This window comes from Prionailurus bengalensis, chromosome A3 (genome assembly GCF_016509475.1).
Source record: "Prionailurus bengalensis isolate Pbe53 chromosome A3, Fcat_Pben_1.1_paternal_pri, whole genome shotgun sequence".
In the NCBI taxonomy this organism is placed as follows: Eukaryota; Metazoa; Chordata; class Mammalia; order Carnivora; family Felidae; genus Prionailurus; species Prionailurus bengalensis.
Genome location: NC_057354.1, coordinates 26,195,126 through 26,216,836, shown reverse-complemented (window position 1 = coordinate 26,216,836; position 21,711 = coordinate 26,195,126). Strand labels below are relative to the sequence as shown.

Below are 21,711 nucleotides of genomic sequence, written 5' to 3'. Positions count from 1 at the left end.
ACTACACGATCACGGCCATGTATCATCTATGCTCAATTTAAAAAATTCCCGAGGAGGAGGGATGAGGCAGGAGGGGAGAAATCACACACGAGGTGGGGGCCCAGAGTCAGGGGAACACGAAGCATTCGTACGCTACGATCTTTGTAATGTTTTTAACCTGAATCTCCCCTGAACTGATCTTATGGATTCCAACTTTGGACGACAGTTTCACAGAAGACGCAGGGCCTTCCCCAAAACCGGGAAAATAAGCGTTGCAGATTAGAGCAACGGTGTTCTGCGAGGCAGATGACTCTTTCATCCATGCACAGAGACAACTGGATTCACACCTTTTCTTCAGAACCTTTTTTATTCAACATCTAACCAACAGAGAAGGTCAGCCTGAACCAAAACAAGCTAAAATAGCCTCATTACAACACAACAGGGCACGACCCGAAATGAGGACAGAGGTTGGCCTCGGTTCTTTTCTGAGCAGACGAAGCAAGTATTTATACACAGGTGCCCCGTTCAAAACTGATTAGCCATGCACCACCACCACCGCCACCACCACCGAGGCAGGGCGCGCACAGATTGCTGGGGCTCCCCACGTGTGTCAGCCATCGAGTCCGCCTCTTCCTCAGCCATAAATAAGCCCTTGCTTTTTGGAGGGGAGGGTGATCAGCGGGCATCTTGAGTGATGGCACCATCTGTTTACTCTGAAACTTTGATGGGGAAGTGACAACTTATTTCCTCCCCTGAATCTGAGAAGCAATAGCCTGTCTGAATACCTAAAAAGTGTCCTGGGAGATATAGGTGCTGGAGGTTCCCTTCACAAAGGATTCACAGAGTAATCGTGTAGGGCTCTTTAAGTACTTAATCCTCTTGTTTTCCAGAAACCTTTGCACCTGGGCTCCCGAGAAGCAAGCAGGGCTGTTATCAGCACCCCACAGGCCTGTGGGTGAGGCGCCTCTCAGAGCAGCCACCCATGGAAGGGGAGGGGGCAGGGAAGGGGGCCAGACATCAGCTGAAACACTCCATGCTGGCTCTGACCCGCTCCATCTCGTGCAGGAAGCTGTAGAACTGGGGCAAGGTTAATTCTGGGGAGAGAAAATTCAGCTTCAGGTACATGTTTCCAACTCCACAGAATCATCCGAGAAAACGAATTTCCACCGAAAGAGTTTTTTCTGTTTCTTTTTTGACTTAGTACATCTAAGCAGCTCTTGATGGGTAATTGACCATAATAAAGAACTGAGCCCTTGAGCAGAGAAGGGTTCTCTCGGCTCCGTACAGAATTTAAAAGCGGCCTAACTCCACAGCACAAAGAGATGAAAGGACATTAGTCAGGACGCTCAACGCGACTTCTGCAGCAAGGGCTGCTTGCTCTTCAGTCTTGCCGTCCCTTCTCCCTGCGCTTTCCCTTTCTCAAAGAGGCCCTTCAACTGTGGGGTCTCCAACCTGCCGACGGCTTATTATTTACGAGAGGAGAGGCAGCGGAATGGCTCCTCCACAGCTCCGTTATGACTTTGTGCTAGAAGAAATGATTTGTGGTGCTTCACGAGCCCACAGACTGAGGAGAACGCGGGAAGAGTGAAAAGGCTCAAATGGGAATTCGGACTCACCTATGTACAAGTTTTCAGTTTGATTTCCTTTCTTAACCACCAACTTTAACTGATTAAAAAAAGAAGAAATAAAAAGCTGAAATTAAAATGATGACAACTGGGCAAAGAAATTCTTGAAATCCTTCCACTTAAATATCAAAGCATCCAGCTTCGGACTTGAGAGTAGGACGGGAGCGGTCTGGGCGTCTATCACTGAAACTTCTAACAATTTGCATGATTACAGAACAATCGAGCTTTTAAGAACAATGTCAGGATCCTATTAATCCGAGAGTAGGCGTGTCAGTGGCCACATTTTTGGCTGACAATACTGCTCGGAGATACACAGGACCTCCACATCCAAACTGGGTATTAAAAAAAATCCAATGTCGATTTTATAATTATTAACCAAGTCAAAAATCTACCCATTTTCACAGATCAGGAAACTTACTTGTAAAAAAATACTTCCCACTTTTTCCAGTTCACTGCTCCCGGATGTCACTGTGACACAAAAGAGAAAAGTAATAAGTGATGGGTTGACAACGGACTCTGAACACCCCAATCTTGCAGGCTGTCCAGCAGAAGCCGTGTGGGGACGAGTATGAGGACAGCAAAATGTGCTCTTCAGGAAGTCAACTTACTGAGAGCCATGGATAGAAACAGCTGGCCAGTGGCAATACAGAGCAGCCGCTGCTGGCCCCAGTCGTCTTTGAGGACTGAGGACCTGTCCTCCCCCTGGAAGCTATCTGAAAGCCTCTGCACCCCCGCCCTACATCCCCCAAATGACCCAGGACTGGCTCTAACTAGTTACCTCCAAATTTCCACTCCATATCTATAAGCTGGTTAATCATCAGAGTCTGTCCTATGGCCCATCGAGCAAGGGTGGGGGCATTCTGCTTCCACTGAAACAAAAGCAAAAAGCCAAAGTCATAACAATGGGGAAAATCCCCCATCTTCATTCTGCCCCCAACACGGCAATGTATTTATTTATACAGACAAGGCGAAGAATGCAGAACTAAGGGCCTGGCCTATAGGCACAGATCTGGGGGATGTGGGAAGCAAAGAGGGGCAGAAGACGATATAAATGTTTTTCTTCTTTTAATGTTTTATTTACTTTTGAGAGGCAGAGGGGGACAGAGGATCCAAAGCAGGCTCCATGCTGACAGGAGAGAGCCGACACAGGGCTCGAACTCACGAACCACGAGATCATGACCTGAGCTGAAGTCGGAAACTCAACCAACTGAGCCACCCAGGTGCCCCTAAATGTTTTCTTTCATTCCAAGATTTGTTCCAAATTGGAACAAAAACTGTATGACAATTAAAGTCAGACAAATCAGAGGCAAAAAATTAGAGATGCACCAAATAGTGCCGTTTAAATGCTGTATGTATGTTATTTGCATGAAATCAAATGAAAACCAGTAAGCTGGGGAAATAACACATAATGATGAGTGGTTTCTCCTTAGTCGGCATTTCTCATTTGTTTCTATTCATGAAATAAAAGCAAACAATCTTAATTAACCTTGATTAAGAGGAATTATGATACCTTTTCAGAAAAGTAAGTGGCTTTCTCCTCACTAAGACCTGTAAGAGAAAAGAAGGAGATTTTAACATCGTAAAGAGCCACTGGGCCTGTCACCCTGAGCAACCTCCCTCGGTGATGACCTACCCAGAGTTATGAAATCAGCCCGGACCTGATCAGCTGTGAGACTCTTCTTCAAGGCACCTGGGAAACAGGGGAGAAAGCAGTTAAAAAGGACAAATCAGTAATCAATTGGCAGTAGGCATCAACGGGCAAAAGGGATACACAAAGACGTGGCCGGTTCCAGGAAGATCTCAACCCAGCTGCGGAGAAGATGCAGAAAGGAAATGACTGGAGAACGTGACAGCAGGTTCTATTTATTGTACAACACGGGTGTTCACCCCTCCAGAAAGTACGAAGGAAGCTAGAGACAACAGAAAGGACTTTATGGACTTGGGGCTGGGGGGGTCCCTGATCAGAGGCAAGAATAAGGCCTCAGATTCCTGAAGCAACATTGGGGAGCTCGACGTCAGGCTGGGCGTAAGGGCAACAGCCTAGAACTGTGCTGGGCAATATGTAACCATAAAGATGTGTGGCTATTTAAAGTTTCTTTCTTTCTTTCTCCCAGCACCCTCTTAGGTTTTAATTAATTAAAACGAAACAAAATTTAAAATTCTGTTCCTCAGTTGCACTAGCTGTTCTGAGTCCTCGACAGCCACATGGGTTCAGTGGCCATGGTACTGGACAGCACAGATCAGAGACCATCTCCATCTACCTAGATAGTTGCACTGGCCAGCGCTGCCATAGAGAACCTGCTTTCAGGACGTAAACCAAGACGGACTAAACAGTTGGCCTCTATGATTCACAAGTTACTTCCAGAGGGGCCGGGCAAAGCTCCTCACAAGCCCTGCGATCACTCCCCTGTGGGGGCTGCTTTGTTCTGCTTGCGAGCTCCAATTCCTGAAAACAAAGTGTCGCCAGCAACCTGGGCTTCTCAGTGTTTAACCTCAGACTACAGCCTAGAGTCACAATTTGGAAACCACTTTAAAATTTTCCACTTCTTAGTCTTCCAGAAGATGACGAATTAAAGAATAAGAAGATATCCACCACCATCCAGGGAGGGCCCTGAAGTAATACCCTAAACCCAACTCCCCACCCCCATCTCACTCCAGAAAAACAATCCTAAAGCCTGTCCGCTGCAAAATAAACCATGTAAACAAAGGGAGGAAATCTTTTATCGTCAAAATCAGACTGAGCAAGGAAGCCATAGGGAAATAAAAAAGGCAAGACACCAGGAAACCCTGGCCATAAAGGCCCTAGAAAAAGGCCACTTCCTAGCCAATTCAATTAATTCATAACTACCACATGTACAGCCCCTTAGTGTATACCTAGCTCAAATCCAATATTTTGCTTGATGATCCCAAAGTACTCTGAAGTGGGGGATTGCTATCGAAGCCTTTAATTTACCAGGAAAACGAAAGATCAGAAAGATTAAGCTTTGGGGGAGAAAATCTGGCAAAGGCACATAGTCAACAACTGCACTGCCAAGAAGTCACCCAACAGATACACCCCCGAAAGTACACTGAAATACACGCGTGGCAGCGGCTGGCCACCTCTAGAACCCCTAAGCTCTTCTCTCCCTTGCTCACTCAGCTTTTTCTACAGCATGCCAGGCAGGTTCCTACCTCCTGGCATTTGCCTTTACAGTTCCCTCTGCTGGGGACACTCCTCCTCAAATCTGCACACAGTCATTCCGGCCTCTCCCTGAACATCCCCCCTCCATTTCAGGTGGAGCCGCTCTTCACCGGCACCCTCCTACTGCTACGCTTTTCTGCATTGCATTTATAACCACCCAGTTTCATGTGACATATTTATTGTCAATTTTTCCACTAGAATGTCTGTTTGATGAGACTAAAGACTTGGTCCGTTGTGCCCACTGTTGTGGCCCACGTCGTACTTTAAAAATATATTTGCAGGGCGCCTGGGTGGCTGCTCAGTGGGTTAAGCATCTGACTCATGGTTTCCGCTCAGGTCATGATTTTCCAGTTCATGAGATGGGGCCCCGCATCGGGCTCTGCGCTGACAGCTCAGAGCCTGCTTGGGATTCTCTCCCTCTCTCTCTGCTCCTTCCCTGCATGTGCTCGCTCGCGCTCTCTCTCTCAAAATAAACAAACATTCAAAAAATTTTAAATAAAAAAAAAATCTTAAAAAATATATACATGTGTGCATACACACACACACACACACACATATATATTTGTATCATGCTAGGCCTCAAGCCCTTAATTAATCTTCCTTTCTTTTTATTAAGATATAATTGACCTATAACGTTGTGTAAGTTAAAGGTATACAATCTGTTGATTTGATACATTCATATATGGCAATATGACTGCCACTGTAGCATTAGCTAATACCTCTATCACATCACATAATTATCATTTCCTTTCTGTGGTTAGAAACTCTAAGATCTAGCCTCTGAGCAATTTTGAAGTTTATAATACAGAATTGTTGACTATAGCTCTTAACTTCTTTTTCAGCTTTCTCCTTTGGTGATACCTTTGCCCTAAGCACAAGACAGGCCTGAAGCCTTGACTCTATGTCACACAGAAAGAAAACTGTAAATCCAGAGCTGGAGTCCTCAGGACATGCCACTTGGGGAAATCTGAGAATGTCCATCTTTAAACACATCTAACCAGGGGCGCCTGGGTGGCTCAGTCGGTTAAGTGTCCGACTTCGCCTCAAGGTCATGATCTCACAGTTCATGAGTTTAAACCCCATGTTGGGCTCTGTGTCCAGAGCTTGGAGGCTGCTTCGGATTCTGTGTCTCCCTCTCTCTCTTCCCTTCCCCCATTCACACTCTTTCTCGCTTTCAAAAATAAACATTAAAAAAACCACACATATAACCATCAGAGATGGTTTATAAAATCCTTGAGCACCAATTGTCACTGGAACAGTTGCTTTGGTAAACCCTTATTGTCATCAAACAGTATGGGAGACAACACAGTATGTCCAGGGGGACAGTTTCAGTTTTGCCAGGAAACAGTTGGGAAATTAGCGAATTGTTCTACTAGCCAAAAATCTACATAGGCTTATTCTGTGTAATAAAGGAAACTCAAGGAAAAGAACTAAGCCTTGGTTAAAACTCCAGGAGAAGGAAGCAGATGGGAGATGATGGTAAGCCACATTTAGTGAGCCATCACTGACCCTGAAGGCTGACCAGCTGAATCCACTTCCCTGAAGTTCACGGAAGGACAGAAGTCATAGTCACTGTGCATGCATTTACTGAGCACCTACTAGTGCCAGCACGATGCTAGATGCTGGCAAACATCAATGTCTGCGGTTGTGAGGCTTACAGTCTCTCAGGAAGAGAAAGACCACAACAATAATGTAACAAGTAAGAAAGCCATATAGAATATGACTAAAAAGTGCCATAGAAAGAAGTAATAGAGGGAAGTGAGGTTGGGAGTCCTGGGGAACTTAGTTCTACAGCTGTTTAATACCATTTGTGACTATTGTTCACTGTTGATTACTCTATTTTTGCCCAGCCAGAAAGAACTCCTTTGGGAGAAATGAAGGGGAGTTATCAACTTTTCGTAAAAAAAACAGTTACTGAGTGTCCACAAGGGCCACATATCTTGCTACGTATTAAAATAAAACCAGGCTTTGGGGTGCCTGGGTGGCCCAGTCAGTTGCGCATCTGACTTTGGCTCAGGTCACCATCTCACAGTTCGTGGGTTCGAGCCCTGCATTGGGCTCTGTGCTGATAGCTCAGAGCCTGGAGGCTGCTTCAGATTCTGTATCTCCCTCTCTCTCTGTCCCTCCCCCATTCACACTGTGTGTCTCTCTCAAAAATAAGTAAACATTAAAAATTTTTTTCTTAATAGGGGCACCTGGGTGGCTCAGTCGGTTAAATGTCTGACTTCAGCCCAGGTCATGATCTCGTGGTCTATGAGTTCGAGCCCCACATCAGGCTCTGTGTCGACAGCTCAGAGCCTGGAGCCTGCTTCAAGTTCTGTGTCTCCCTCTCTCTCTGCTCCTTCCCCATTCATGCTCTGTCTCTCTCTGTCTCTCAAAAATTTTAAAATAAAAGTAAAAAACAAAAAAAGTAAAAAAAAATTTTTTTTAATAAAAAAATAAAACCAGACTTCAGTAGTAGCCCTACAGCCAAGTAATCTGTAATCTGGGAGCTCCCTGTGTCTGGGAGACAACTCGTAATGATAACAACAATCATAATATTAGCAACAGTGCGGCCACCGCTTACTGAAGGATTTTACAGTTATTATCTTTATTCATATAATGATATATGAGCTACTATTAGGAGCTCTGTTTTCTGAAGAAAACAGATTTTCAGAGAGGTTCAGTAACTCGGCTCAAGATCTCAAAGCTGTTAAGTAGCCGTGGTGACAAGTAAGCATACGAGGGACATCCAGCAACCAAATGCAATGCGGGGCCTTCCCTGGATCCTGACGAAAGCAACCAACTATAGACAAATAAAATGTGTGAGACAATGGGGACACTAGAACACTGACTGCATATTTTAATTTTAGATAATGGCACTGTGGTTTGATAAGGGGGAAAAAATTTATTTTTTAGAGATGGTAATCAGGTATTCAGAAATGAAATGATATGACCTGAGACTTGCTTTAAAATAATCCAGTTTGGAGAGCAGTGAGAAGTGGACGGGTTGTACATGAAACAGTCTGGCTATGGGCTGATAACTATTGAAGTCAGGTGTTTTTTTAAAATTTTTTTTAATGTTCATTTATTTTTGAGAGAGAGAGACAGAGACAGAGCGTGAGCGGGCAAGGGGCAGAGAGAGGGAGACACAGAATCCAAAGCAGGCTCCAGGCTCTGAGCTGTCAGCACGGAGCCCGACGCTCCATGGGCTCCAACTCACAAACTGCAAAGTCATGACCTGCGCTGAAGTCAGACACCTAACCGAATGAGCCACCCAGGTGTCCCTGAAGTCAGGTGTTTTTTTTAAGAATTACACACTAGTTAGTAAAAGAAAAACATTAAAACACACACACACAAACCACTGGGTTTACACCAACCAAGGGAGGTAGTAGCCCCAGCTTTTCTACTGTAAGATTCTAAGCAAGTCACTTCTCTCTAGGGCTCTGTCTCTATCTACAAGACAAAGATTAGACCAGATCAGCCTTTACAAAAAGGTTTTACTTGACCCTCCCCCTACAAGGAGGAGGAGGAGGAGGAGGAGAAGGAGAAGGAGAAGGAGAAGGAGGGTTTCATGGTTAACTGTTTCTCAGATACCGGATAAGCAGGTTTCTTTACTGCAGGACTTTTCAGAGCCCAAGATATGTTAATGTGTGTGTCTCTTCAAGGTTCCAAGGCTGGGGGAGTGGGAGGGGACCATATTTCCTGCTTCTAGCTGACCACATAAGCCTTTTCTGGATGAAAACACCAAGTTGGGGACAACTGATCTGGAGGGTTGAGGCTCCTCCAGCTCTAACAAGGAGGTCTTACTGCAAGGCAGGCCCGGGATGAGGAAGGAGGTGAGGACCTCGAGGCCCTTGTATTTCAGGTGAGATTGGGAAAGGCCTTGAACGCCACTCTGAGGGCTACAGATGTCATCATGTGAAGCAAACAGTTGTGAGGTGCAGCGTGACCCCCGCTGTGCTGCAGACCGTCCTCCAGGCCAGGCTGGAACCTGGGATGGAAGAGCCCCGTTGGAGACGCCACTGCCACAAGAAGGCACGAAGGACTAAGAACTTATTCCGGGCTGAGGAAAAGGACAAGTGACTTATAAGTTACACTCTCAGCTGCTCAGTCCTCATAGTCTGAGGAGTCATAGGACTGAAATCAACTACAATACATAAATCGAAGCTTAGCAAGCACCGAATTAAGTGCTTTGCATATATTAACTCATTCGTTCCTAATGCCACCACCATAAACTGCTCTTATCGCTTCATTTTTCAGATGTGAAACTGAGGTTGATTTGCCCAAGGCTGAATAGCTACATAGGTGATGTGATCGACCCTCGAATCCATGTGAGACTGAAAAGCCCATCTCTTGATTGGTATGCTGAGTTCCTTGGGGTTCTCTGCACCTATACAAAATGATCTGCTGTAAACAATGACAACCAATCTTGCCTGAAAAACGTACGCCCGACATCCCCTGGGAGGCGACAGGATCCCCCAAGTTCAGTTCAACTCGCGCAGCATATACTGAGCATCGCTTCATGTCATCACTTTACTTGTAACCTTGGCTCAGGAAAGAAGTACGAGATCTTCCTCTGACTTCAAAGAACAAGCTCTCTGTCGAAGCCACAAAACAGACACATGTAAAACAGCATGAACAATAGAAAACTGTAAGTGACTGTGGCCCAAAATGGTAACTGTAGATAAACACCATCTCTCGGGAGCTGAGAGGAAGGGAGGTCACTGCAGACTGAAGTGGTTTAGGAAGGCTTTCTGGTGGGAGTTCCCGGGCTGGGGAGGGGTGAAGGCAGTCTGACAGGGCTGAGGGGCATGGGGAGCAGAGCTAAGGAAGACAGCAAAGGAGGGAGGCAGGGACGCCAGAAGACAGAGGTCTCCTGAAAAATCAGTGTCCACAACAGCTGTTGGGTGGACAGGTCCCCACCTGCAGACAAACCCACTCCCACAGATGTAGGCTAGAGAATGAGAAAGAAGATCTGCATGCCGGGCAGCTATCCTAACGCTCACACTCGGGAGGGCACAATGTCCTAAGGATGTTCACCACGGCACTGTTTCTAAGAGTGAAGGGCTAGAACTAAAATGTCCAGCCGCAGGAGACAGATGGTTAAAAGATACATCCAGTCCACGGCACATACAGCCCTGAGAAGAATGAGGTTCACATGGACGGGTCCCCATGACGTAACAGGTATGACAAAACACAAGCTGCACGAGCACTTTTATGGTTTACCACCATTTACGGCAAACAGAACATGAATGCACACGCGTGTGAAAATATAAAAGGATACACAGCAAAATTAAATTGCGATGGTGTCTGCAGACAAGAGCAGCATGAGGGTCAAAGGGGATCTTTCCCTTCTGACTCTCCAACAGCTCCGCACTGTTGTAGGTGTGCAATGAAAAATGTATGCCTGCGTTACAAAAGACCGCACATTCTCCTACAGCCTTTGGTTCACGTGCCTTTAACCCGCCACGAGAGCAAAAAACGCGAGAATCACACACACAGAGGATGGGAAAATGTCACAGTTGGAAACATTGGGAGGTTCTGATTCGAGCCCCCAGAACATCAGGAACCTATGACAGGCAAAGGAAAGGACCTGTACAGTGACATGGGAGGGCGCCCAACTTTCAGCGCAGCACCGGGCTGAGCCTGGGGAACATCAGCCCGTTACCAATTTGTAAAACGTGCAAACCGGGGATGCTGTTTCACCCACTTTCAGCCGGGTCAGCATCGACTCATTCTTGGAGACTGGGCTCAAATGTCGCCCCTCTCTTTACATAAAATTAACTTTTAATTAAGTTGCCAAATTCTAGCAACTTTTTAGGCAAAACATAGCCAACAATAAACAAGACAACCTGCTGACCCTCCACCCAGATAATATAGTCACAGTTAACATTCTTTTTTGTTTTTGTTACAAAAGTAGGACTGTGGTAGTTTTATAAGCTATTATTTTTATTAAACAGTTTTATAAACTGTTATTTTTATTAAACTATTATACTGCGAAAGATTTTCCATATCATTACATTTCCTTGATAGCGTCTTTTTAAATTATTACAGAATTTCAAAAATTAGAGCAACCTTTTACTGAGGTACTATGTTAAGCATATGTTTTATATTATCTCAGTCTTCAAAACAAGCCCCCTCCACACACCAAGAAAAAGCTCAGACTGGGGGGAAAACGTGAGAGAGGGGCTGCTGCTTGGGGTTGGGAGACAGAGGGTACTTGGACAAAGTCACACTACTCATCGAGTGACAGACCCACGTCTACCTAACTCAGAACATGAATTTTTGACCCCCATGATGTTCCCCTGTAGAAACAGCACATTATACTAATCTCCAACTATTGGGCTATTGGTTTCTAATTGTTCTAGACCATTAAAACAGTGCTGTAATGGATATCTCTACAGCTAAACCTTTGTGATCGCCTCCCTCCTGGCTAGAAACTTTTCCTGATTGCTCTAGGCAAACTCTACCTCTGAAACCATCTGTCATGGAAGACCTTTTCTATTTTGAATCCATTGTGGACTAATATTTTTGAAAAAAAAAAAACAACGGAAATTAATTTCCAGAAATCTGGAACGAAAAACCACATACAAAATATAAGCCCCAAATGGTTAAAATGGTAAAATTTACGTTATGCATATTTTACCACATTAAAAAAAAAATACAAGCCCGTGGGGTGCCTGCCTGACTGGCTCAATCAGTAGAACATGTGACTTTTGATCTCCGGGTTGTGAGTTCAAGTCCCACGTTGGATGTTTAATGTTTATTTATTTTTGAGAGAGAGAGAGAGAGAAAGAGACAGAGCATGAGCGGGGAAGGGAGAGAGTGAGGAAGACACAGAATCGGAAGCAGGCTCCAGGCTCTAGCTGTCAGCACAGAGCCCGACGTGGGACTTGAACTCACAAACCCTGAGATCATGACCTGAGCTTAAGTTGGACACTTAACCAACTGAGCCACCCAGGCGCCCCCCCAAAAATAAAATCTTTAAAAATATATATAGATAAGCCCCATTTTAAAAATCAGTAAATTCAAAATATTTTGCCAGATTGCTCTAATTTCGCAGAAGGAAGCTAACTGCCTACTCTCGATTTCTATACACTGTGCAGGGGACCAGATAGCAGTTTGGGGATGGAAGCTGGGATACAGAGTGCACTTTTAGCTGTACCTCTAGTTCACTCTACTGCGGTTATCTGTGTACCTGGCTTCCCTCCTAGACTGAGTCCCGCCCACGTCTGGTTCTCCATTGAATGCACTGGCTCAGCGCCCAAAGCACGCTTGCCAACTCCGTGGTCTGAAACACTGTTCAAAGAACGTCTCTGGCCTCAGCTGCTAAGAGAGGCTACTCACCATTTGGAACCAGAAGGAGGCTTTTCACAATGCTTCTGAGAGGGCCAAGGCTGATCTGATTGGTGGTGGCAAACTCAGAGAGCTGAGCCAGAAACCTTTCCACCTGCAGAGAGGGAACAAGCCAGGCCTTCACTTTCTAAGCATCTCAGGGCTGTAGACCCACACTCAGCACTCTCCTTATCACAAGGTACTTTACCTCTTTTGGCTCAGTTAGGAAGTGGAAAAGCACTTCTGTCAAGGCTGAGAACTGCTGTGAAGAGAATAACACAGAACATCAGCAAAATTCTACTCCTGGGTCGTGTTCCCACATCTCATCCACATATAGACCCTTTGGAGAGAACACACAGGTGCTGACACCTGTCTGATCATCTTATAGTTCAAATATTCACAATACCCACTACCCAGTGTCAATATATCAGTATCACCATATTGTCTGAAAAACTTGTATATCTTAGTGGAACACCTGGGAGATACGTATTGAGAGACTGTGAGTGTATGCACACACATGCACATACACATCTCAAGGGTCCAAATACACACACACACACACACACACACACAGCCTGAAAGGAAAATCATTGGAAGATTAACAGCAGTTGTTTTGTTTATATTTCCACATACTTATTATTCAAACATAAGCCAATCCAAATATATAATTTCTTATTCTGCCCCACACAAATGTTAACATACTTCATAAACTTTTTCTCTATTTTTTTTTTTTTTTGAGAGAACCCAAGTAGGGGAGGGGCAGAGAGAGGGGGACAGATCTGAAGCGGGCTCTTCACGGACAACAGTGAACCTTACGCGGGGCTTGAACTCACAAACCATGAGATCATGACCTGAGTCGAAGTCGGGTGCTCAACTGACTGAGCCACCCAGGTGTCCCTCTACCTTGTTTTTTAAAGCAGTTATTTCTGTGGAGTGAGATTTTGGGTGATTTTTATTTTCTTCTGTTTTCTCTATCCATATTTTCTGGATTTCTTCCCCCACAATAAACATTATTATGTATATAACAAAACAGTAAAATTTACACTTCCTTATACACTGTCTTAGAACAGACTCTTCTTCTTTTTTTTTTTTTTTTTTTTTAAAGATTTTATTTTAGGGGAGCCTGGATGGCTCAGTTAAGTGTCTGACTCTCGACTTTGTCTCAGGCCATGATGTCACTGTTCATGAGTTCAAGCCCTGCATTGAGCTCTGTGCTGAGTGTGGACCCTGCTTGGGATTCTCTCCTCTCTCTCTGCCCCTCTCCCACTTGCACTCCCTCTCTGTCTCTCAAAATAAATAAACTTAAAAAAAAAATTAAATAAATACAAATGGGATGTAAGTGAACCCACACACTGCATCTTGCCTTTTTACATTCAATTATATCTTAGAGATTGATCTTGTCAGTAGATATAATTCTACCCAGTTTTTCCCCCCAAGAGTTTATTTTTAAGTAATCTCTAACCCAACAGGGGGTTTGAACTCACAACCCAGAGATCAAGAGACACACGCTCCACCGACTGAGCCAGTCAGGTGCCCCTCTACCCAGTTCTTTTAACAAGTGCATGATATTCAACTGCATAGACAGTATAATTTAGCTCCCTAGGGATGAACATTAGTGTGTGTGTGTGTATATCCGTGTGTGTGCACATGTGCTTTGTTGATGTTACTGCAATGCTGCAATGAATATCCTCCCACATATTTTTTTGACATACGTGCCTACAAAATACTTTTTAAAAATTTCTTAGGTCAAATAATATGTGCATTTTAAATTCTGTGTAAAATGGTGCCAAGTTGCCTTGCCAAGAAGTTGCATGGATTTACATTTCCACCAGCCAATGGCACATAAGTATCTACCTTCTCAAAACTTCACAGATATTCCCTGGAAACATTTTAACCAATGCTGACCCAGGGGTTGTCTTTCTGTGGTATTTATGATAACAGCTTTGCCTAACTGCTGATTCTATAAGGTAAAAACAAGAAAAGTCAGGGACAAGCTTCAGACAATGTCCTCAAACTGTGAGTTTTCCTTTTTTTTTTTTTTCAGCTATGAATCTGTGGACCATCAGATCTTTGGCTGACCCTTAGCCACCCTGAGCCTTTTAAGAAAGAGAGCAGCTGTGAAGCCCTCCAGCAGCTTTTCTATTTCCAGGCCTCAGCCTAGCATTCAGGCTCAACTCCCTGTGAGGCCTCATTCCCCCATGTCTCCTCTCAAGGGGAGCCTCAACTTAATCTGGTCGGCAGGACATGCTGTCCCCCATCCCTATCTCCACTTTTCCAAACCCTCCTTTATCCTTCAATGCTCTGCCAAGACACAATGACCCTCCCAACAAGAAAGTGACCTACCCAGATTCTTAACTTCTAAGGCTCCCTCTTGGAACCTTGCCTGAGGGCACCTAGAATTTTAAATCTTGATAAGAAAAGACTTGTCTTAGCAGAGAAGGTTCCTTGTATACGTTTGTATGGTCACAGAGCCTTAGTTAATGAAAGTGCATAGTTAAGTATTTGTTGAATAAATCTCCCTAAATACTTTCCTCATTCTTTGCCTTTTTGTATCTGCATAGCTGTCTCCCTCTGGAATGCTCACCTGCCCATCACCATCCGAGAAATCAAAATCTTAACTGTTCTCACTAGCGAATACATGGAAAGATGCTCCAGATCATTCCAGATGAGAAATGCAAATAAGCAAAATAAGGAAATGCCACTGCTTTACTTATCAAATCTTCAAAAATAAAGGTCTGATGACACCAGTGCTGATGCAAGTAAGTGCCAGGAAACAGATGTGCTCCCACTGCTGATGGGAGGACAAACTGGGGCAACCTTTCCAGACAGCAATTTGATAGTCATATCTAATTTTTATTTTTTAATTTATTTTTAAAAAACGTTTATTTTTGAGAGACAGTGCGAGTGGGGAGAAAGGCAGAGAGAGAGGGAGACAGAGGATCTGAAGTGGGCTCCACACTGATGGCAGTGAGCCCCATGTGGGGCTCGAACCATGAGATCATTACCTGAGCTGAAGTGGAACGCTTAACCAACTGAGCCACCCGGGCGCCCTGATAGTCATATCTAATGTTTAAATGCTCATATCTCTTGACCTAGTAATTGATTGCAGGAAGAACACCCTTCAGATATGTTCCCAAAGGTAAACCCAGCCACATTTACACAAAGCAGTTCATAGGCAGCACTGTTCAGAAAAACAAAAGACTGAAAGCAACTGAAGTGTCTATTAACAGAGGGCTAGTTAAACAAATTATGGTAGATGCATTTCAAAGAATATCATGCAAAAGAGAAAGAGGCTAGTCTAATCTCTTGTGTAAAAAAGAAAATGTTTTAAAGGCTACCCATATATATACAGGCAGAGGCAGACTTTTTTTTTCTCCAAAGATACACAAGAAACTATTAAAATGTCAATTTCTGCAGAGAAGAGAAACAGGTATTTTAACTTTATATCTTGAATACTGTTTAAATTTTCTAACTGCATGTGTTGCTTTCATTTATAGCTAGATGAGAGGATTACAGACCGTTTCTTTTTTTTCTAATGTTCATTTATTTAATTTGAGAGAGTGCACACATGCCCATGTGAGGGGGACAGTGGGGAGGTGGGAGTAGGGGGGATGGGGGAAGGGAGGGAGAGAGAGAATCCCAAGCAGGCTCCCCACGCAAGAGTCCATTTGACACTCCACTCGATCCCAAGACTGCAAGATTAGGACCTGAGCTGATATCAAGAGTCGGACACTCAACCAACTGAGCCACCTAGGCGCCTCATTCTTCTTTATATTTTTCTGATTTTCCTCTCAAATAACCATTCTAAAAATTACTTTTATTTTGTTTTTAAAATATTTTTTGTTTATTTTTGAGAGAGAGAGAGAGAGAGAGAGAGAGTGAGCAGGGGAGGGACAGAGAGAGAGGGAGACACAGAATCCCAAGCAGGTTCCAGGCTCTGAGCTGTCAGCACAGCTTGAGGAGCTCGAACTCAAAGACCGTGAGATCACGACCTGAGTGAAAAGTCGGACGCTTCACCGATGGAGCCACCCAGGTGCCCTCCAAATTCTGATTTTTAAAATCATATTCTCAAGGCTCCACATTACCTAGGACTGGTCCAAGCCATTACAGGATGTATCTAGGTGAACTCAGCACTGTACTTTGTCTCCATTTTCTGACCTGCCCTAGCAGATCAAAATTTCCCCAGCATACGAGGCTGTGTCCATCAACCCTTTGCACACCTCACTGTGTTTAGTGGCTATTTGGGTACAGTAGGGCATTCAGATAAACACCCACAGAGTGAGCAACAAATGGTGATGCCCACATTAATACAATGATTCTTTTTCTCCTTGATATATAGGCCTCAGACTTCAAAATAAATTCGGCTAATAGAGTGGGTACTCGGGGAAATCTGATCACCCAACAAAAGGCAGGGAAAGGACTCTGCTAAGTTGCTCATCAGGAAGAAGCTTTCTGTGTTAAAAACCAAGGTAAAGGGGCACCTGGCTGGCTCAGCCAGAAGAGCACGCACTTCTTGATCTCTCGGGGTTGTGAGTCTGAGCCCCACACTGGGTGTAGACATTACTAAAATTAATAAATAAACTTAAGAGAAAAGGGTTAAAGGTCCAGAGTGTAGTTTAAGGTTAGAATGAGTAAAAAGCAAGCTCTGATTTTAAAGGACGTGGTTTATATTTTTCCATGAATACCAAATTGGAGGGGGTAACCTTAGGCGTCATAGCATCCTGTCGCTTCAAAAAAGTTTTTTAGCAGCAGAATCTTTATTCTCCACATGGAAGTCTTCCAGAAAATCCTGCCACACATACAAGTAAAAGCTAAGCAACCTGGGTAGGGAGGTCATCTGGAAAGCTCTGTTCTGTATATTTAATCCCCCAGAATCTAAAATCAAGCATCAGGTCCTGAATTCCGGGTTCTACCACCCCCGGTGCCTGACCTTAAACAGATCAATTTCTGGGGTGTCTGGGCGGCTCAGTCAGTTAAGTGTCAGACTCCAGGTCGGGTCATGATCTCACGTTTCAGGCGTTCAAGCCCTGCGTTGGGTTCTGTGCTGACAGCTTGGAGCCTGGAGCCTGCTTCAGATTCTGTGTCTCCCTTTCTCTATCCCTCCCCTGCTTCTCTCTCAAAAGTAAATAAATAAACATTAAAAAAAAACAAAACAGGTCAATTTCTTTCCCTGAACCATTTTTCTTATCTGTAAAATGGGAATTATAACAGCACCTACCTTTTATTTTTTTTTAAACTTTTTTTAACGTTTATTTTTGAGACAGAGACAGAGCATGAATGGGGGAGGAGCAGAGAGAGAGGGAGACACAGAATCGGAAACAGGCTCCAGGCTCTGAGCTGTCAGCACAGAGCCTGACGCGGGGCTTGAACTCAGGGACCGTGAGATCATGACCTGAGCCGAAGTCGGACGCCCAACCGACCAAGCCACCCAGGCGCCCCAGCACCTACCTTTTAGAGTTGCTACACATAAAGCACTGAAAACAGTGCCTGCCACATGGTACATGCTCCATAAATGACAGCTATTTTTGTTCAACCAGTCTGTGATCCAGTTTCCTTAATCTGTAAAATGGGGATGATAATAAAACCTACTGCCTAGGGTGTCTGTAAAGACTTAATGACTTAATATACATAAAAGCACTTAGAAGTGCTGTATGATAAACAGTGGCCACTAGCCACATGTAGCTATTAAACACTTGAAAAAGGCTAGTCTAGGGGCGCCTGGGTGGCTCAGTCGGTTGGGCGTCCGACTTCGGCTCAGGTCATGATCTCGCGGTCCGTGAGTTCGAGCCCCGCGTCAGGCTCTGGGCTGACAGCTCAGAGCCTGGAGGATGTTTCGGTTTCTGTGTCTCCCTCTCTCTGACCCTCCCCCGTTCGTGCTCTGTCTCTCTCTGTCTCAAAAATAAATAAATGTTAAAAAAAAAAAAATTAAAAAAAAAAAAAGAAAAAGGCTAGTCTAGGGACATCTGGGTGGCTCAGTTGGTTGAGCATCTTGATTTCAGCTCAGGTCATGATCCCAGGGTGGCAGGATTCAGTCTTTTGTTGGGCTCACGCTGAGCATGGAGCCTGCTTGAGATTCATTCTTTCTCTCTCTCCCCCTCTCCCCAGCTTGGGCTCTCTCTCTAAAATAAAGAAAAAAACTCAAAACCCTATTAAAAAGAAAAAGGCTAGTCTAATTTGAGATATGCTGTAAATGTGAAACGCACACCAGAATCAGAAAAATTAGTACTAAAAAGCTGGGGCGCCTGGGTGGCGCAGTCGGTTAAGCATCCGACTTCAGCCAGGTCACGATCTCGCAGTCCGTGAGTTCGAGCCCCGCATCGGGCTCTGGGCTGATGGCTCAGAACCTGGAGCCTGTTTCCGATTCTGTGTCTCCCTCTCTCTCTGCCCCTCCCCCGTTCATGCTCTGTCTCTCTCTGTCCCAAAAATAAATAAAAACATTGAAAAAAAAATTAAAAAAAGTAAAATATCCCCCATTAATTTTTATGTGGATTAGATGTTGAAATGATAGTATTTTAATATACTGGATTAAAGAAAACATTAAATTAGCTTTCTGTTTATTTATTTCTTTACTTATTTATTAGAGATTTTATTGTCAAGTAATCTCTACTCCCAATGTGGGACTTGAACACCCAATCCTCAGATCAAGAGTCACAACCAGGCACCTTCTTTTTAATTTTTACATGTGACTGCTAGAAAATGTAAAATTAGACATGTGGCTCGCAATTTATTTCTGTTGGACAAAGGGGCTTCAGAATATGTCTGGCACTGCAATTACTTTAGGAGAAAACAGTAGGTTGTAGGGGATGCTGAGATGAAGGACAGGGAACCCCATCTCCTGGGAAGTTAAGACTTGGTGGGGGGAACAGATGCACCTTTACAATGGTGGTGAGAAGTGTCATTTTAACCTATTTATTTTCGCTGCCTTGGTGCTTTGAAAAGGGCATCTCGACCAGCACAAGGACAGGAAGTCGGCTGGCTGGCATTTGCTGCCAGAACAGGCAAAAATCAGCCTCCCCACTTCCACTATCAAGGTGGGGGGCGGGGGAGGGGTCCTCCACTATGTAGACTATATGGCTTCTTTCTTTGAGGACTGCCAGGTATTCCTCTTAATTGGGAGGTAGGACAGTCCCACCCTGGCCTGGCCATTACCCAAACCCACATGCGACCCCGGATTACCTGCCCCTACTCCAGGCTCCCCCACCCCCACCCCCGGGCTCCCAGGGGATGCAAAGACCCCCAGTCTCCCCAGTTGGCCTCCCTACTGAACGTCTCAAATTCCACAACTCCCCAAACTCCCTAGGCCTCCCGACACCCCAGTCTGTTCCCTCGGTTCCCCACAATGCTTTCAGCCTCATCGAGGCTCCCCTCAATTCCTCTTCCGAGATCCCTCCCCGTTCTCACGCCTCCCGGAAGTCCCACGTCTGAGTCCCCACGCCCCCGGGACCCTTCAGCTGGCCCTAAGGCCTCCTTAGAGCCCTCGGCCCCCCGAACTGTCCTCAGACCCCAATTTCCCTCTCAGCCCGCCCCTGAATGTCCCTAAGGCCACACCGCGCCCCGGACTCTCCCCGCCCCCTGGCGGCCCTCGGCCCACACCCCTCCCCTCCCTCGGCCCTCGGGACCGTCGCGGGCCCGCGCCCCGGCCGCCCGGCCCACCTGCGCGCCCAGCTGGTTCAGCTGCTGCATGTCGCCGCCCACGGCCTCGGGCACCGGGTCCTGCGTGCAGTGCAGGCGGCCCATGGCGTCGGCCCGGCCTCGCAGCGCCCGCCGCCTCCCAGCTTCCTCCCTCGCCGCCGCCCGCCTCGCCGAGCTTCCGCAGCCGCACTTTCGCCACGGGCCCTCCGGCCGCCGCCGCGCTCCTCCCCCGGCCGGCCTCGGGGCGGGGCACTCGCGGAGCCGCGGACACGCGCGGGCCCCGGGGCGGGGCGGGGCAGGGCGCCCTGGCTGAGCAGTAGGAGCGTGCGGCCGCTGCGACACCTGGAGAGGCCGGAGGAGTCCAGCCGCTAGGTGACCCCAGAACACCTCAATACCCTTGGCCTCTCTGAGCCTCAGTTTCCCTATCTGTAACGTGATCCCAGCGACGGCTGCTTAACTGAGCTAATCCTCCTAAAATGTTCAGAACATAGCCTGGCACAAAGGAGGCCCTCAATCAATGGTTAGTGGCTATCATTGTGATAGTTATTATGCATTCAGCAGATATTAATTGCACGCTGACCATGCCAGGCCCCGCGGATAGAGAAGTGAACAGTGCAGGCCCAGTGTCCCCAGGAGAGCTTATATCAGAGCAGAGCAGTAAGGTCTCAAAGTTGGGCTTGCATCAGCATCTTCTGGAGGTCTTGTTGTAAAGCAGATTGCTGGGCCCCACCCCCAAAGCATCTCATCTGGAAGGGTCTAGTGTGGAGCCTGAGAACTTGGATTTCCAGCAAGTACTTAGGGATCATGCTTTGAGAACCTCTGGAGTGGAGGACACTGCCCCAAAGAAGTACTAATACTGTGATAATACCAGGAAGGGTGGTGGTGGTCAGGTCCATGAAGTGAGATTATTATGACAGTGGTAATCACTGCAGCCCCTGAAACACTTTAACCCCCAGTCTGTCTCTTCCCAAGGACCTCCCACAGCCTCAAGTAACTTTTACCCTGATCTCCATTGGACAAAGAAGAAAACTGAGAGATGCTCCCTGGAACCTAGGACAGGACTCCCAAGTCCAAGAGCCTCTTCACCTACCCCTGCACTCAACTTTGAGGGTAGGGAGGTGGTGCCTAGAAACGTGGAATGGGAGACCATGGAAAGGATTGGCTGGCTTTCCCTACCAGGCTTTCTTCTCTACCTTTTACTAAATACCCTCTGGACGGGTATGAACAAAATGCCTTCTACCTAGAGGCCAAGCACCTCCCCTTTAGTCATTATTTCACTCATGTACTCATTCATTAGATAATATCCGGTGTCCACTATGGAGTAGATGCCATGACAGGTGCTGGGATACCACACTGCAACCAGATGCGGTGCCTGACTTGGGACAAGTCAGAGTTTACTCAGGATAGCAGACACACACATGGGAAACTCACATGTGCATGAAATTGTTAACTGATGCCAAGAAGCACAAAGTGCTTTGAAAATATATGCAGAGCACTTGTCCAACTCCAAGTTACCTGGAAGAGAGTAAACCTTCAAGTTACGGACAGATAGGAACTGAACTCAAGCCCCCTGACTCACCCTCCAGGAATTTTTATATTACAATATTTTTAACCTTTTAAGAAATATCCCTGAATAAATATAATGCCCTAGCATTATTCGTATGCCCCAGATATTTATTCATATCTTTAGGTGTTAAATCAACTTTGTTGAGGTATAATTTACATACAATGAAATGTGCTTTTAAGTATGTTTCTTTAAATTATTTATTAAAAAAAGTTTAATGTTTATTTTTTAAAAATTAATGTTTTTATTTATTTTTGAGACAGAGACAGAGCATGAGCAGGGGAGGGGCAGAGAGGGAGACACAGAATCTGAAGCAGGCTCCAGGTTCTGAGCTGTCAGCACAGAACCTGATGTGGGGCTCAAACCCACAAAGCATGAGATCATGACCTGAGCTGCAGTCGGACGCTTAACCG

At 45.6% G+C, this 21,711-nt stretch overlaps 1 protein-coding gene across 1 annotated transcript; it reads right to left on the bottom strand.

Moving 5' to 3' along the window:
- Positions 1–327: 327 nt before the first annotated feature.
- COMMD7 (COMM domain containing 7) lies at positions 328–19,974 on the bottom strand. Its single transcript, XM_043602597.1, has 9 exons — positions 19,756–19,974; positions 12,311–12,364; positions 12,115–12,217; positions 3,238–3,294; positions 3,115–3,152; positions 2,383–2,473; positions 2,023–2,072; positions 1,596–1,644; positions 328–1,073 (listed from the first exon to the last, which is right to left on the bottom strand). Exons 1-9 carry the CDS (start codon positions 19,837–19,839, stop codon positions 997–999), a joined length of 603 nt encoding a protein of 200 aa, XP_043458532.1. The 5' UTR covers positions 19,840–19,974; the 3' UTR covers positions 328–996.
- Between the last annotated feature and the right edge of the window lie 1,737 nt (positions 19,975–21,711).

What these genes read in the sequence shown, in the direction of transcription:
- COMMD7 (XM_043602597.1), bottom strand. Translation starts at nt 19,839, where the DNA reads ATGGGCCGCCTGCACTGCACGCAGGACCCGGTGCCCGAGGCCGTGGGC. An exon ending in TGAACCAGCTGGGCGCGCAG is followed by an intron (nt 12,365 to 19,755) that starts GTGGGCCGGGCG and finishes TTCTCTTCACAG; the next exon opens with CAGTTCTCAGCCTTGACAGA. An exon ending in AACTGAAAACTTGTACATAG is followed by an intron (nt 1,074 to 1,595) that starts GTGAGTCCGAAT and finishes TTCTCTCCCCAG; the next exon opens with AATTAACCTTGCCCCAGTTC.